At 46.5% G+C, this 17,124-nt stretch overlaps 1 protein-coding gene across 2 annotated transcripts; it reads left to right on the forward strand.

Moving 5' to 3' along the window:
* The first annotated feature begins 1 nt into the window (after window position 1).
* On the forward strand, window positions 2-16,152 carry Ivd (isovaleryl-CoA dehydrogenase). 2 transcript variants are annotated; one of them, XM_027925728.3, is made up of 13 exons: window positions 2-194; window positions 1,716-1,805; window positions 1,984-2,035; window positions 5,272-5,441; window positions 6,623-6,716; window positions 6,895-7,031; window positions 8,420-8,516; window positions 10,192-10,285; window positions 10,805-10,886; window positions 11,469-11,573; window positions 11,675-11,747; window positions 15,560-15,597; window positions 15,700-16,152. In XM_027925728.3, exons 1-12 carry the CDS (start codon window positions 42-44, stop codon window positions 15,580-15,582), a joined length of 1,170 nt encoding a protein of 389 aa, XP_027781529.2. In that variant the 5' UTR covers window positions 2-41; the 3' UTR covers window positions 15,583-15,597; window positions 15,700-16,152. The 2 variants fall into 2 exon arrangements, with proteins under 2 accessions (XP_027781529.2, XP_027781528.2); XM_027925727.3 differs by lacking the exons at window positions 15,560-15,597; window positions 15,700-16,152 and adding an exon at window positions 12,908-13,867.
* The last annotated feature ends 972 nt before the right edge of the window (window positions 16,153-17,124 follow it).

A 17,124-nucleotide genomic window follows, 5' to 3' on the forward strand; every position in this document is an offset into this window, starting at 1 on the left:
AGATTCTTCAGTTGCAGTTCTGGATCTCGGTTCTGGAAGAGATGGCGACTGCGACTCGGCTGCTGGGACGGCGTGTGCGGAGCTGGAGGCTGCGGCCGCAGCTGTCGCCCCTGGCCGGCCTCGTTACCCAGCGCGCCCATTCTCTGTTGCCTGTGGACGATGTGATCAACGGGCTAAGCGAAGAGCAGAAGCAGGTAGAGAGACAGACTCCCTTCCCGGCTGCAAGGCCTTCTGTTTAGCACCCGCTCAGCAGCGGCTTGTGCTCTTTGGACGATGAGAACGTCACTTGGGAGCGAGGGCGGGAAACTGGCCCTCTCCTTTTGGGCCCTGTCCTTTAGTCTCATCTTCACCTCTCTGGAGAGAAGATTTGAGACACCAAAGCAGGGCAGCCAGAGGGATGCAAAGGAAGAAAGCTCCTGGGAGAATGGTGGTGTTTTGGTGGATTGACTGGGACTACCGCTTGTGGCAAAAGGGTCCTGCATCTACATGTAGTTCCTGGTTGATCATCATAATCACCAGGGATTCTCTTTGGATAAACAAGGCATTTTGAAGTGCCGGTGAGGTTTGCTATCATTTTTCAGCTTATTAGATCCAAAGCACAAAGAAAGAACTCAAAAAAAAAAAAAATGTGATTACAAATGGGACTAGACCAGAGCCTTTCTTGCAGGAAGGAGGCTGTGATCACTTGGAGGTAGATGGAGTGCAAGGGAATGTGATTCTCCAAGGGCCCTAGGTGGTTTAGGGCTTCTCTGAAGACTTCAGTCCTAGGTGTCAAACCTTTCTACCAAGAGGAATTTCTGATTCCTTTCAGTAATCTCTTTTGGCCAAAGGCTCAGGGGCAGTAAAAAGCCTGACACAAGCCAAGAACTGAAGTGGGTATGGCTGGAGCACAGTGAGTGGGGGATAGAAAAGTATTGGGGAAGGTTGGAAGGCCAGCTGGTACAGTTTATGCAGGACCTGTAGGCCTAGGAAAGGAGCCTGTGCTTTATTCTGAGTGTAATACAAAGGCATGGAACGATTTTATGTAGGGGAGCAGCATTTTTTTTTTTTTTTATCTTCAATCTTGGTGCAGTGGTGCATATTGTAAATCCCAGCGGCTCTGAAGGTTGAGGCAGGAGGATCATAAGCTCAAAGGCAGCCTTAGCAACTTAGCAAGTTCCTGTCTCAAAATAAAATATAAAAAAGGGCTGGGGATGTGGCTCAGTGGTTATACATCTGCAATACTTGGGAAGCTGAGGTAGGTAGATCACTTGAACCCAGAAGTTCAAGGCCAGTGTGGGCAACATAGCAAACCCAGTCTCAGAAATAAATTAAAAAGCCCAGGTATGGTGGTACATGCCTGCAATCCCAGCTAACCCCTGGGGGTGTAACTCAGTAACAAAGTGCTTGCCTAGCATGTGCAAAGCCCAATGTTTGACCTCCAGTACCACACACATACATACACAAAAAATAATAGCATAAATAAAGTGAAAGAAAGTAAGATAATACAAGCTAAAAATCATCTTCAAGCTATCTAAACTGAGGATCTTAAGAAAAAGTTGAAGATCATCTCTGAGGAAACATTAACTAGTGAGGCTTCTAAGTTTCAATCTAATGCTATTTGGTGAGGTTACTATTGGCTTGGCTCTCAGAATGTGCTCTCAGTACTGGAGATGCTGCTTTCAATGCAATAATATTTTGGTTTCAGCTGCATCTGTCCGCTTTTCTCCCTCTAGCTTCGACAGACCATGGCTAAGTTCCTTCAGGAGCATCTGGCTCCCAAGGCCCAGGAAATTGATCATAGCAACGAGTTCAAGAACCTGCGAGTGAGTCAGAAGGTTGGGACAGGGGGCAGTTGGGAGCTAGGCTGAGTTGCACTGCTGCCTGGAAGGGCTCACATTATCTCTTGGTAAAAAGAAGCCTCCCTAAGAAGCATTTGGTCTTATTGCAGCCACAGGTAGCTGGCTGCCTTCTCACAATTCCTCTACTCCCTTCTGTTGATAGGAGTTTTGGAAACAGCTGGGGAGCCTGGGAGTATTGGGCATCACAGTCCCTGGTAAGTATAGCTTCTTTCCCTAAAGATAACTTTCCTTGTGTGCGTACTTACACAATTCCCAAAGGAAGCAGAAAGGAAGGGGAAGATTGTGCCCAAAGACACCGACAACATTTTTTTTTTTCAAAATTCTGTGGGTCAGCTGGGTATGGTGGTGCACACCTGTAATCCCAGAAGGAGGCTGAGGCAGGAGGATCACAAGTTCAAAGCCAGCCTCAGCAAAAGCCAGGCAACTCAGTGAGACCCTGTCTCTAAATAAAATACAAAATAGGGGTGAGGATGTGGCTCAGTGGTTGAGTGCCCCTAAGTTAAATCCCTGGTACCCCCAAATAAAAATTCTCTGGGTCAAACAGTTGTCCTAGTGTATCTATTTTACTATCATAATTTCTAAGTTCTATTCAAAGAACTGCTTCTAGACAGGAACAGTCAGGGCAGGTATATCCCTAGAAGGACTGCCTGAGTCTTTTCCCTGGAAATCATTGGGATGAGAGGGATGTCTGTTTGGGCCTTCAGGTAAAGTGGCCAGAGGATATGTTTAATAGGTTCTCTATGGTCTGCCCATTGCCCACTGTGGGTCTTACTACTTGTTTTTAGGGGGAGAGGACAGGGAGCTGGTGGCCTCTGGTTCAAGTATTGGCTTCTAAGGAGAGGCCCAGCCTGGCTTGCTGTGCTCTGTAAAGAACTGAGCCTTTGACCACCTCAACCAAGCCTGGAGAGCCCACCATACTCAGGCCTATATTTACTGTGGATATGAGAGTAAGGGTGGAACACAATATAGTCAACTTTTTCTTCTCATTAGTCCCTACACAATAAAGAATAGCAACTATTTATATAATAAGTAATATATTTACTTATATAATAATTTATATAATAAGTAATCTAGAGATGATTTAAAGGATATGGGAGGATGTGCTTCAGTTTTAGGCAATGTGACAACATTTTACATAAGATACTTAAACATCCTTGGATTTGGATATCTATGACAGGTCCTGAACCAATGCCCTGATATTGAGGGTCAACTGTATATTTCACCTTGTCTCCTCTTCAGTACTCAGAGTAGGTTAATTTCTTGATTTTGAGCTGATTATAGAAAGTTAGATATTTACAACATGGTCTGGGCACGGTGGTGCACACCTGAACCCAGCGGCTCAGGAGTCTGAGGCAGGAGGGTTGCAAGTTCAAAACTGGCTTCAGCAACTTAGTGAGGCCCTAAGTGACTTAGTGAGAGACCCTGTCTCTAAATAGAATATAAAAAGGCTGGGACTGTGGCTCAGTGGTTAAGTACCCCTGGGTTCAATTCCCGGTAACAAATAAATAAAGTTATAACATGAATAATGATAAAATGAAACCATTTAAAGATTTAGATCATCTTAATGTAAAATAACTGGGGGGAAGGTTGCTAGGGGCTTCTAAACCAGACTCTTCCATTATATTTTGGGAATTTATGAACCCTACTCACCTACTCCAAGAATATGTGAATCAGAATGTATCTTAAAGGAAAAAAGAGGCAATTAGAAACCATGAGCTGGGGGTGTAGCTCAGTGGTAGAGTGTGTGTTTAACATTTATGAGGCTCTGGGCTTGATCCCTAGGACCACATTTAAAAGGAAAGAAAGGACAGGCACGATGGCTGACTCTTATAATCCTAGAGACTGAGACAGGAGGATCATAAAAAAGTCTAGAGAAATAGCTCAGGGATGAAGTACCCCTGGGTTCAATCCCCGTTACCAAAAAAGAAAGAAAGAAGGAAAGAAAGAAAAAAAGAATGGCTGGGTTTGTGGCTCATTAGTAGAGCACTCGCTTAGCATGTATGAGGCACCGGGTTCAAACCATCCTCAGCACCACATAAAAATAAATGAACAAAATAGAAGTATTCTTTAAAAATCATAAAAGAAAGAAATCAGATAAAATCCTTTGTGGGGAAGTATTTATTTATTTATTTATTTATTTATTTATTTATTTATATTACCAGAGATTGAACCCAGTGAATCCAGTGGCACTCTACCACTGAGATTTATCCACAGCCCTTTTCAATTTTTTATTTTAAGACAGGGTCTCACTAAGTTGCCAAGGCTGGTTTTGAATTTGCTATCCTCCTACCTCAGCATCTGACTCAGGCATGTACTACCACGCCCACCTTCAAGGGAAAACTTTTAAAAGAAAGCCAGGGGGCTGGGGTTGTTGGCTCAGCGGTAGAGCTCTTGCCTAGCATGCATGAGGCTCTGGGTTCAATCCCCAGCACCACATAAAAAAACTAAATAAACAAAATAAAGATATTGTGTCCATATACAACTAAAAATATTAAAAAAAAAAAAAAAAAAAAGGAAAAGAGAAGAAAAAGCTAGGGCTGGGGCTATAGGTCAGTGGTACAGCACTTACTAGCCTGCATAAGGCTCTGGGGTTCAATGCCCAGTCCCACAAAATTTAAAAATCTCCATATGAATCCTGTTCCTACATGATAGTCCTGGTGGCTGTTTCTAACGTCCCCTTCCTTTTTGCTTTCCTTCATGGAGTTGTGATCAGGCCAAGCTTTCCCTAGAGCCTTTCCCTGGTTTCCTAGTCATAGTGAACATGTGCGCAGAGCTTTGCCAGGCTTTACCTAAACAGTGGGATAGGGGATAGTACTAGATGACCTTGCCTCTTTGATTTGGGATTTTCTATCAAAGACAAACACCATTTTTATGGAGAGTTCTGAAATGTCCTGCTAGTATCTCTTCTGCCCTTTGCCGTACAGCTTACCTCTAGAGTTCCTCTCAGGCTCTGGCTGTCCTGGCTGTTACCAGCCCTACTTCTTTGGGTCCAAAGCCACACCATTAAATATTACTTTCTTAAGGCTGTTAAACAGACAGACTTGGATTTATATCTGGTTTTGGTGCTTTAGACACAGTCCTGTGCTCATTTTTGTGTTCATCAGACTGGCTCTCTTTCTTCATCTGCCTCTGTCTTTCTGTAACTTTTGTAATAGTTAGTGGGTGCTTGGGGTTTTTGCTTGTCTCCACGTAAGTGTCTGAAATAAAGACAGATTTGGCAATGATTGACTTCTGAACTGCAGCTCAGCCATCCAGCAAGAGCAAATTAACAAGTTCTGTTAGTCCTTGATATCAACCTGATAACACTGTTAGGGGAACTTAGAATAGATGCTACAAGGGTGTCTCTTTTCTGCCAATTAATTTAAGATTCTGTCAATATCTCAATTTTATCTGACTGCCTTTCTCCTCTCCTGCACTGTCCCTCTTGCAGTTCAGTATGGTGGCTCTGGCTTGGGTTACCTGGAACATGTGCTGGTGATGGAGGAGATATCCCGAGCTTCTGGAGCAGTGGGTCTCAGCTATGGTGCCCACTCCAACCTGTGCATCAACCAGATTGTGCGCAATGGGAATGAGACCCAGAAGGAGAAATACCTCCCCAAAGTAAGGAAATGGGAATGAAGAAAGCCATTCTGCAACCACCCACAACAGGGGGCTCTTTTCCATTGGTAGGGGCCAGTCAGACTTGGTTTCTGTACTTTGCTGCCACAAATACAGTTAGGAAGGATCCCATGGTTGTTTTAAAACATTTGAGTCAAAAATTGAAAATAGGGCTAGATACAGTGGTGCACACCTATAATCCCAGCGACCTGGGGGATTGAGGTAGGAGAATTGTGAGTTCAAAGCCAGCCTCGGCAACTTATTGAGCCACTTAGCAACTCAGCGAGATCCTGTCTCTAAATAAAATACAAAAAAAGAACTGGGGATGTGCCTTAGTGGTTAAGTGACCCCGTGTTCAAACGCTAGTATCTGGGGGAAAAAAATGAAAATAGGGCCAGAATTCCTGATTGGATAAAAGACAGCATTTGAGGGGCTGGGGTTGTGGCTCAGTGGTAGAGCACTCACCTGGCACATGTAAGGCACTGGGTTCGATTCTCAGCACCACATTAAAAAAAATAAATTAAATAAAGGTATTGTATCCATCTACAACTATATCTATATATCTCTTTGTGTGTGTGTGTGTGTGTGTGTGTGTACAGATATATATCAGCATTTGAAGAACACTTTAAGAAACAGAAAACCAGTATCATGGTGGCATATGCCTGGGGTACCAGCTGCACAGGAGGTAGAGGCAGGAGGCTCATTTGAACCCAGGCATTTGATATCAGCCTTGGAAAAATGGTGAGACCCCCATCTCAGAGAGAGAGAGAGAGAGAACTTCTGTAGTGCACACTTGCAATCCAGCTACTGGGGAAGCTGAGACTGAAGCAGAAGGATGGCAAGTTGGAGGCCAGCCTGGACAGCATAGTGAGACCCTGTCTCAAAATTAAAATAAAAAGGGCTAAGGATGTTGCTCAGTGGTAAAGTACTTGCTGAACATGCACAAGGCCCTGGGTTCCATCCCCAGCACTGCAGAAAAAGAAAAGACTGAAATAAGGAAGAAAGGGAAATAGAAGAAACACTTTCAGTTTTATGGATATTGAGCTTCCCTTCTAGGACTTTACCAATACCCTGCTCTAAAAAAGCAGTTTGAAAGGGCATAATGTGAACAGGAAGAGGCAGATCAGTGAGCTGTTATAGGTTGCTTCTGAAGTCATAAAAAGGCCTATTGGTTTTCCTTGCAGCTGATCAGCGGTGAGTACATTGGAGCCCTGGCCATGAGTGAGCCCAATGCTGGCTCTGATGTTGTCTCCATGAAGCTAAAGGCAGAAAAGAAAGGTGAGATCATTCTCAATTATGGAGCTTAAATGCGCAGAGGGACAAACCTTACCAGAATGAGGGAGCAAGAGCTGGGAGTGGCTCCAGAATTATTTCTCAACTGCTCATTAGTTCTGTGGACTGACAAGATAAGAAAGGCCAAGCCAGCCTAAGCAAGAACGTAATATCCTGCCCTTAGGAGATTACTACATCCTGAATGGCAACAAGTTCTGGATCACCAATGGCCCCGATGCTGATGTTCTCATTGTCTACGCCAAGACAGATCTAACTGCTGTGCCAGCTTCTCGGGGCATCACGGCCTTCATTGTGGAGAAGGTGAGGGTAGTGAGTGTGTAGTTGGGGAGGCTTTAGTCTCTTGACAGTGGCCAGAGGCTGCTTCCTTCAGCTGATCATGTATGCTCTGCTTCCAGGGGTTGGGGGAGATAGAGAGGAAACTGAAGGAGACTGACAGGAGGGTGGCCAAAGAGTCGAGTCCAGGGAGGATGGGTCAAGTCTGAAGACAGTGAAGCCATGCACAGAGCCTGACCATACAAAGAGGTTCAGGAAGAGGAAGACTGAAAGGAGGCCACTAGATCTGACAGTTAGGATGTCCTTGGTGAGCTGGGCAAGAACAGTAGGGGAGGCTGAGGTATAGCTGGGAATACAAGTGGAGAAGATTTCACCTCCACAGTCTTGACACAGAAGCAAAAGGGAGTTAGATCAGGAGCATGAATTAAAACTTCGGAGTTTGGCTTTGGTTTTAAAAATGAGGGGCGGGGGCTGGGTTGTCGCTCAGTGGTAGAGGGCTTGCCTAGCATGTGTGAGGCCCTGGGTTCAATTCTCAGCATACAAAATAGCTAAATAAAATAAAGATCCATCAACAACTAAAAAAAAACGAACAACAAGGGATGACTGGTATGTAGCTCAAAGTGGGGAGATTGACCAAAATTTTTAGTAAGGAGAAAGGACAATTGGAGAGGCAGAAATTGAAGTGTAGGGTAAGTGAGCAAAACACAATGGCTTGTTGGGTAGAAGGAAGGATGGGTTACAGGTGATGATGGATGAACCATCTGCCTGATAACTGTAGGAAGCCAGGTGCATGTGGGGCACCTGTAAGGGCTGGAGATCACAGCTGTGGGGGAGATGGTAGAAAATTTAACAAATGAGACTTGCAAAGGTTTACAGTAGCCCTCATAGGGAAAGTAGCTATTAGAATTCGAGCGAATAGGGCCTGACAAAGATTGGAAACCTCCAGGTTGTAAAATACCCTCTCATGAGCCAGGAGGAGAGTGGACTAGGACTTTACCAATACTGGGCACTTGCCAGTACATACGCAACTGAGTAGTCGAGGTCAAAGCACACAGCTGGGTGCATTCATCCCAGGTGGAACTCTCTTAGGGACAAATAGCAGAAGAACAAAGGAATTGAGTGGGCTGTTGAGAGTACCTTGAGAATGATGTCCCCTGGGGGAAGGGACGCACAGCCAGAGAGAGTCCGGAGGGTTCAGGACTGAACATTTCACCAGGAAAGAACTGCTCTCATGAGAACATAGCTGGCAACAGTAGAGACTGGGAACAGGGTAGGGTGTCAGGGTGTAACAGTCGAACATGAGTGGGGTGCTGGAATGCCAGGCAGGTACAGGGACCTGATGTTAAGGTGGGTCTTCCCTTTACCAGCCCCCTTGTGCCAATTTTAACCAGAGCCTTCTCTTGTTTCCTGTAAAGGGTATGCCTGGCTTTAGCACCTCCAAGAAGTTGGACAAGCTGGGCATGAGGGGCTCTAACACCTGTGAGCTCATCTTTGAAGACTGTAAGGTTCCTGGTAAGAGTCTCCTGTCCTGACCCCCCCACAAGTTGATCTGGCTGTTCCCAAGCTGAGAAAGCCCATCCCTTGGCTAGAGAGACTCACCATTATTAGCTCCTTGATGACATGCAGTTAGACTGTGGGCCTGGGGCTGCTGGACAGCTGTCCCTCCTGGCCACATCCCCTGCATCTGTATGCCTGACTGGCTGAGGTGAAGGGTGGTGCTTCCTCTGTGGATAATTCTGCCTGGGCTTTGTTTCCAGTAGCTGAAAGAGAAAGATAAGACATCCCCTAGCTTGCTGTTGTCCTTCAGATATCCTGTACATTTGCCTGGATAACCTGTGTGAGTTACTTATTAAAAATGCTAATAAAGAATTGCTGGGCATGGTGGCGCACTCCTGTAATCCCAGCAACTTAAAAGGTTGAGACAGGAGGATCACAAGTTCAAAGTCGGCCTCAGCAACGGCAAGGTGCTAAGCAACTTAGTGAGACCCTGTCTCTAATAAAATACAAAATTGGGCTGAGGATGTGGCTCAGTGGTTGAGTGCCCCTGAGTTCAATCCCTGGTACCCACCCCCACCAAAAAAAAAAAAAAAAAAGCCAACTAAATAAACTGTTGGAAGCCAGATTCAATGAAGAGGAAGTGATTTGGTTTCAGTAGAAGTATTTTCTCCCCTGAGCTGCAGCTGAAAATGTGACACCATGCATCACTCAGGGAGAACCAGCACCTCTATCATGTGCTGATAGGACCAAAGGCATAGATCTGCTCAACAATTAGGCTGTCTCTGTGCCTCAGCCACAAACCATCCCTCTCCCCCCAAATCTGCTATCCCAGAAAAGTATGATGTGGTTAGAAGGAGCATCTAGGGAGGGGGATTTATGCTGATCCTTCTTTGTGCAGAAGAAAAAAAATCAGCCAGGCACGGTGGCACTTGTCTATAATCTAGCAACTAGGGAACTGAAGCAGGAGGATCACAAGTTTGAGACCAGCCTTAGCAGCTTAGTGAGGCCCTAAGCAACTTACCAAGACCCTGATTCAAACTAAAAAATAAAAAGGGCTGAGGATGTGACTCAGTGGTAAAGCACCCCTGGGTTCAATCCCTGCTTGAAAAAAAAAAAAATTCAGTCAGCATTAAAGGCAGATCATTGGTGTCAAATTTCTATATTCAGTTTCCTGCCTGCTCATCCCAAGGCTATCCATAGCCCTAGCTTACCTGAAGGACAAGGCTTAGCAGCTTCTCTCACTAGCACTGAATGGCCCATCTCCTGGACAAAGCAGCTTTCATGGACCCAATGCAAGGAGGTGACACTAGACTAGAGCAGACAAGCTGGGAGAGAGAAATTCTCTGGTTCCTATATAGGTACAGGTGTGGGAAGAACCAGGCAGAGGTAGGTGACTTGTAGATAGACCAATTAACTTCTTCTTTCCCATCCAAGTGGGTCCAGAGAGAGAAGGGAAACAGCCAATAACTCAAGGCTTTGTGTCCAGTGGATGGTGTGGGGGTCCTAGAAGCTCAACTTCTGACTGGAAATGGTAAATCCAGTCCTTTTCTCTCACCTGGAACCTTAGTTGAACCTCAAGGAACATATTTTAGTGCCTTGTGTGAGAGCATGTTATCAACCTCGTACCCTTTATGAAAAGTTAAGAGGCTGTAGACAGCCCTCTCCCTCTGACCAGCATTTATCCTGGCAGCTGCCAACATCCTGGGTCATGAGAGCAAGGGTGTCTACGTCCTGATGAGTGGGCTGGACCTGGAGCGCCTGGTGCTAGCTGGCGGGCCCCTTGGGTAAGTATGAGGCTCCTGGGGACCTGCGCTCTTTTAGCCTCTGGGTGGCAGATGGAACTATCCTAAGCAGCAGCAGCCTTCCCGCAGGAGGGCCAAAGGGAGCTGATTCCTGGCCCCTGCAATCTCTCTTAGAGACAATAAGAACTTACTCCTCCTGCATTCAGTTTTTTCACACAGAAGGAAAATGTCATTAGGTGGATAGATGGAGGCCTGAGGAGCAACTCAGAAATGCTTGGGTGGTATGGATATGAAATGAGAGGCCCTGGCTCTGGTGCCTGTCTACTGCAAAGGTGCAGCCACTCCCACCTCTGGCTTTAGAGGAGGGACACAAGGGCTATACAGTTGGTGCTGTAACTGCCTCTGGATGACAAGAGCTTCTCAAGCTCTTTTCCCTCCTATCTGGGGTTCCAGATCCTTATCTTGCCAAGCTTTCCTCAAGGTCTTTCCCTCTGTCATTCTACCGCTCCTCTTGGCAGGGGTGGGACTATGAGACACCTCTGTCTTTCTCCTTTCTGGCAGGCTCATGCAGGCAGTCCTTGATCACACCATTCCCTACCTGCACGTGAGGGAAGCCTTTGGCCAGAAAATTGGCCACTTCCAGGTGAGTGGAATATTTTGCTGAAATGTACTTTTATTGGGTTCATGTTTTCTGTGATGAATGAGGAAGCAGACCATGCACTGTGGGATGTTGACTATCATCTAGCAAAATGAGCTTGAATGCTTGGAATGCGGGCTGCTTTAGCATGCAGCCTGGCTTCAGAAATTTTTAGTAAATTTAGCACATTCTCCCATCCATTTCTTTTGGAGATGAATGAACTCGAGACTTCATGCAACTGGAGGGTGAAGCTTGCAGGTGGTGGGAAGCTTGGGAAAAGGAAGGGCATTTCTAGTCCGCCTTTCTGGTTTAAAGAAGCTGTGGGAGGTTGATGAAGGTTGTGGCTGGCAGTATCTGGGGAACACTGCCTTTCAGACATAGCAAGGGCCATTTCAGGGTACAATGTCCAAGAGCAGCTCTCTTACCCCCCAGATCTACTTCCATCTCTGTCATTCTAGAGAACTCCCATCTCTTCTCTGTGCCTTTGCTTCCTCATTCCTGCTGTCAGGTTGCCATTGAGGCTGATCTGCTTTTGATGACTAGAAAGAGTGTCCCAGCATGTTGACAATGACCTCTCTTTGTGCTCAGTTGATGCAGGGGAAGATGGCAGACATGTACACCCGCCTCATGGCATGTCGGCAGTATGTCTACAACGTTGCCAAGGCCTGTGATGAGGGCCATTGCACTGCTAAGGTGAGGGACAGCTCCTGAGCAGGGAGTAAGCAATGGGTCATCTGCTAGGACTGGCTCCTGCATGCCTAGCAGGGCCCTGCTGACAGAACCTCCTCCCACAGGACTGTGCCGGTGTGATTCTTTACGCAGCTGAGTGCGCCACACAGGTAGCCCTGGATGGCATTCAGTGTTTCGGTGAGTGGCCCCCACCACCCCCTCCTTCCTAGAGCCTGGTGCCAACTGGAAAGGTTTCCTCTCCACTTCCCACTTTGTGCTTAAGCTAGCCACAATTGAGCTACCACCTCCTGGCTCTGCCCCCTTTAGGAGGAAGTGGAAAAGTAGATGAGAAAGTGCTAGAGACCACTAATTGCTACTGCCTTCAACAGTGCCCCCTCTCAACCACCCCCCTGCTCTCGTGGATACTAGAAAATGGGAAGAGAGATGCATTTCAGTATTACCCCCAGATTGAGGGCATAGACTTGAGCCTCATGCTTAGGTTTGAATCCCAGTTCAGCCGTGCCAGTCTCTTCTTGCCCACTCCCATTCTTTTTTGGGGGGGTGGGGGGATACTAGGGGTTGGACCCAGAGCCTCTTAACCATTGAGCCACATCTCAATCCCTTTTTATATTTTATTTAGAGACAGGGTCTTGCTGAGTTGTTTAGGCCCTCACTAAGTTGCTGAGGCTGGCTTTGAACTCTAGATCCTCCTGCCTCAGCCTCCTGAGCCCCTGGGATTACAGGCATGGGCCACCACATCCTACTCTTGTCTCCATTTTGCCATGTCTGCCAGTGATTCTCCACTTTCTTTGCCTGGTGCCATCAGCACTCTGAGTGGCCTTCCAGCTCTATCCCTTTGCCCACCCTGCTACCACCAAGGTACTCTCCAAGCCCTCCCCTCTCACTACCTTTTGCTGCTTCTCTTTAATCAGACCCTCCCATAGCTTATTTCTCTATACAGTCTGCACTCAATATTCATGGATTCCAACCAAATTCAGATAGAAAATATTCAGAAAAAAATATTGCTTCTATATTAAGCATAGACTTCTTGCTGTTATTCCATAAATAATACAGTGTAACAACCATCTAAATGGCATTTATATTGCATTAGATAGTGTAAGTAACATAGAAATGATTTAAAATATATGGGAGAATATGCTTAGGTTATATGAAAATACTTTGTCATTTTGTATAAAGGATTTGAGCATCAATAATTTTGGTAGCCATAAGAAGTCCAGAAACCAATCCCCACAGATACTGAGGGATGATTGCACTTGGCCTTCTGTTTGTTTTCCTTGCTTTGCTACACTGCCCATTGCTTCTGTTGTCCTTTCTTCTCTTCTCAAACCCTGTTGCAGGTGGCAATGGCTATATAAATGACTTTCCCATGGGCCGCTTTCTTCGAGATGCTAAGCTGTATGAGATCGGGGCTGGGACCAGTGAGGTGAGACGGTTGGTCATTGGCAGAGCCTTCAACGCAGATTTCCACTAGCCCCAAGATCCACCACCCCTTTCTCCCAGCACCTAGAGGCCTTTCTTTGGAAGCACAGACATGGTAGCCTCCTGGCTGCCCGAAGCAGGCCCTGCTGCTCCGCTTCCCTTCTGGCTACAGCTCTCAAGCCTCTGCTGGACGGGGAGTCTTCTACACTGGTTGCCAAGCACTGTGGGCCAACCAGCCAGGGAAAGCCTAAAATGGACTCAGCAGGAAGCATATTATCTTTTCTGAGAGCTTTAGGAGGGCTTTGGTGACTCTGTGCCCTTGCTCTCTGCTCTTCAACTTCAAAGCCTGATGCTCCCACCTCCTAAGGTAGCCTGGAGGTATGTAGGTACCCACCCCTTCTTTTAGGTGAGCCTGTGGCAGGGAGCCCTCTCTGTTCAAGTACAGCAGAATCATTGCCCCCTTCATTTACTCAAACTTGTTGGTCTCTTTTCTGGGGAAAAAGAAAAGCCAAAAATCCATCCTTGTTTGCTGGCTTCTTGAGTCATCAGCTCCCAACCATTTGGGAACACCTGTGCTACAGAGTCTGCCTGGGGAACAAAAGAGAATTGTGGAGAATTAGCTCATGCTGGCCCCTTTGGCAGCACCTCTGAGCTGTTCTGTGCTGCTCTGTCACAGAGACCAGTGAGATCTGGTAAAGTAAACTTCCTCATCTACTGGGCAGCAGGTGAAGGCCTTGCCTGCCCAAGCAGGCCTGGGTTGTCTGGCTCAACTCCAGGAGGGGTTGCCTGTATACATTTCTTGAGACACCCTATGGATAATTTTGTTACAACTGCACAGTGGCTGCTGCCATTTTGTATTAAACATATTGTGAAACAAACCCATCCGCTCCTAAATGGTGTTTTGGAGGAAAAACAATTACTGCTCCTGACTTCTTTCTGGATACAGCACATGTCCTTGGAGAATGGATGGCCCAAGTCCTATTCCTTCCCTCCAACCTGCTCCCAGTGCTTTGGTTTTGTGTGTGTGCATGTGTGTGTTTGTTTTGTTTGTGATGCTAGGGATTGAACCCCTGCAAGGCAAGTGCTCTACCACTAAGCTACTATCCCAACACTTCAGTGACTTTTTTTTTTTTTTTAAAGAAAGGAGGGACCCCAGAGTAGTAGGATCCTGGAACTGTATCTTATAAATTTCTGAAAACCATCCTTGAGGTATTTTGTTTTGGGGTTTGTTTCTTTGTTTTGTTTTTAAGATCAAGATAATTTAACTTTTTCAAGGTCAGAACTAGAGCTAAGATCCAGATTGCTAGCAGCAACAATGGGAGTGTTCTGAGAATTCCAGCCTGGGGCCCTTCTACACAGCATCCTAGATGGAACCTGGTCTGAGAGGAATAGGTCTATGTTATTCTACCCCCTCTAAGTTCCCAAAAGAGGAACTGATTTTCTTGGCCCCCAGCCTGGCAGCACCTGTCCCTGGTATTTGGTTCTAACCTCCAGAAAAGTGCTGCTTCCAGCCTGGGGCTTGAGAGTGGGTTTAGCAACCCCAGTCTAATCTTAACTTGAGGGGAAAATCCAGGGCTTGTGGCTGTCCCTTAACTTCTGTGTCCTGTATTGATGAATTCAGCTAAAATGGTTAATGGTCATCTAAAAACAGGTAGCTATAATAACCAGCCTGAAGACATTCAAAATGGCAGAATGTCATGTGTATTCCAGTCAGTGTTGGGTAGAGCCCTGCCAAGTTGGGTGAGTCCCCCAAATTAGAACCTTAATCCCAAAGTCACATGTCAATTGTATCTAGAGGTGGGACCCTCATTGGCATTAGTGGCTTTATAAGAGGGAGCCCCATACTAGCATACTTGATGTCTCATGTGAGAACCTCCACCATGTTTCAATGCAGCAAGAAGGCCCTCACCAGATGTCAGTGCCATGCTCTTGGACTTCTGGCCTCCAGAACAGTGAGCTAGATAAAGCTCTATAAATTACCCCATCAGTGGCATACAGTTACAGCATCAGAAAACCAAGACAGAAAGAATGCAATTGTTCTCCTGATCCTTTATGCGAAACAAGAGGAATGTTTAAAAATAAAAAACAAAACAAACAGCATAGCCTGACACAAAAATAGATCAGCGGGCACTTTGGTTCTGGTGGGACTTTCAGGTTCTCTCCACACACTGCACAGCTCTACCTCATCGGTTAACAGGCACCTTTCCTTCCCGAGGCTGCCTCCAAGTGGATTCCAGTTTTAGGCCACCACACTATCAGGGCAGCACCTCCTCCACATTGCCTGTCCTGTGGGAGGTTAACAGAAGGTAACAGAATGTTTAAGTGTGATCTGGGCACACCCATATCAGAATTTGGCAACCTGTAAACTAACAGCCCCCCTGCATCTCTCCCCAGACCTAGTCACATCTCTGGGAAGTAGCAAACTTTTATAGGAACCCATCAGGATTGGGGGGGGGGGACTTCCCTAGAGAACTGAGCCCTAATCCTTAGCCCCATAATCCAAGGATAATTACCCTTACGTATGTAACTCTCAATTTCGTTTCATATATCGGTTTCCATGGGTGCGGAAGACAAGGTTGCACAGCCACCCTAGCAAATGGCCAGCAACGTGAGTCGCCTGGGGGTCGCTGGGGAGCCGGCCACGCCCAGACGCTAGAGACGCGGGGTGGAGCCAGAGCTGGTGTAAAGCGGTGGTGTCCTTGCTGTGCAGGGGCGCCGACCCAGGGCTTGCCTGGTGGAAGCTGAAATACAGGATTCCAGTAGCAGTTGTTGGACTCGCAACCTAGGTCAGGTCCAGGGTCTTCCCTGTGTGTCCCTCCGCCGAGGCACCTGGCGCCACCGAGCGCTGCACTGACTCGTCGGACCAGCTCGGATGCAGCGTAGAGCTCGCCTGACCCCTGCCGGCTGCACGCGGAGTCGCAGTCGCGCAGGGCCCGCGGCACTCCGCCCTTCACTGGAGTGCCTTGGATGCACGGATTCCAGTCAGAAATTACACGACTCAGGGATCAACGATATTTTATTTTATTAAAAGAGGACATTAAAGAGGAGATAAGTGGCTGTCATCTAGCACCATTTTATACAAGAAGGGCCACATGTAACAAAAAGAAAAAACATAAACTCAGAACAAAGGCCAGGGTTGTATTAAATTTTCGTATGTGCTTTCTGTGTATGGTTTCAAAATATTGTAGTCTGAAAAGGATTTTTTTTTTTTTTTTAAAGATTGTCTCCTTTCTCTCCCTACCACCCCCATTGCCATTCCTAGGACAAAATCACTTTGAGTCTTTAGGGGGTTTCTTTTGGTAATTCATACCTCTAAGTGATAGGCTTATTGATTGATTGATTTAATTGGATATACTTGTAAGGATAGTTCTTTAAAGTTCTCACATTTGATTTCTGACAATCTCACTATATGCTCTTCCACCACCACCACCCCCACTTCCGGGGACCAGCCCTGTTGATTTGGCAAGCATTTGGAAGCCCTGGGATCAGGTGGTACAGAGCCCTGTCCATATTCTTGGCTGGCCCCTGCTCCTGCCGAGACCCCAGAGCCACACTAGTGCAGGGTGAGGCCTTTCACCTTCCATGCTCCACCTGGTTATTCTATCAAGAAGCCATTCTGAAATTTGGCCTCTCCTGCATTCACCTCTCTCCTCCCCTGACAGAAGCTAGCCTGATATCTCTTAAATATTGCTTGGATCCACAACAATCTGCCAACTTTCCTGCCTACTTCTAGTCTACACCCTCAATCTAGTTCTATACTGATCCAGTGGGGTCTATCAAGCTCACCCATATATCCTTCAGCAGCTCCCAGCACCTTTAAGAGCTAAGATTTTAAGCTGGGCATAGTGACATGTGCCTGTAATCCTAGGTACTCAAGAAACTGAGCACGGAGAATTGCTTGAGACCAAGAGTTCAAGGACAGCTTGGGCAATACAGCAAGACCCAGTCTCAAAAAAAAAAAAAAAACCTAAGGTTTTGCAAGGCAAATATGGCTCTGACCTCCCCCTCCTGTTAACTTCCCTCCCTCCCTACTGAGTGCCTGTGTTCTTGTTGAAAGTTCTCCTTGCTGTATTTTCTTAGCTTGTGCCCTAACTGATCCTTCAGCCAAGAAATCCTTTCTGCTCTTTCCTATGCT

This window comes from Marmota flaviventris, chromosome 2 (genome assembly GCF_047511675.1).
Source record: "Marmota flaviventris isolate mMarFla1 chromosome 2, mMarFla1.hap1, whole genome shotgun sequence".
NCBI classification, from domain to species: Eukaryota; Metazoa; Chordata; class Mammalia; order Rodentia; family Sciuridae; genus Marmota; species Marmota flaviventris.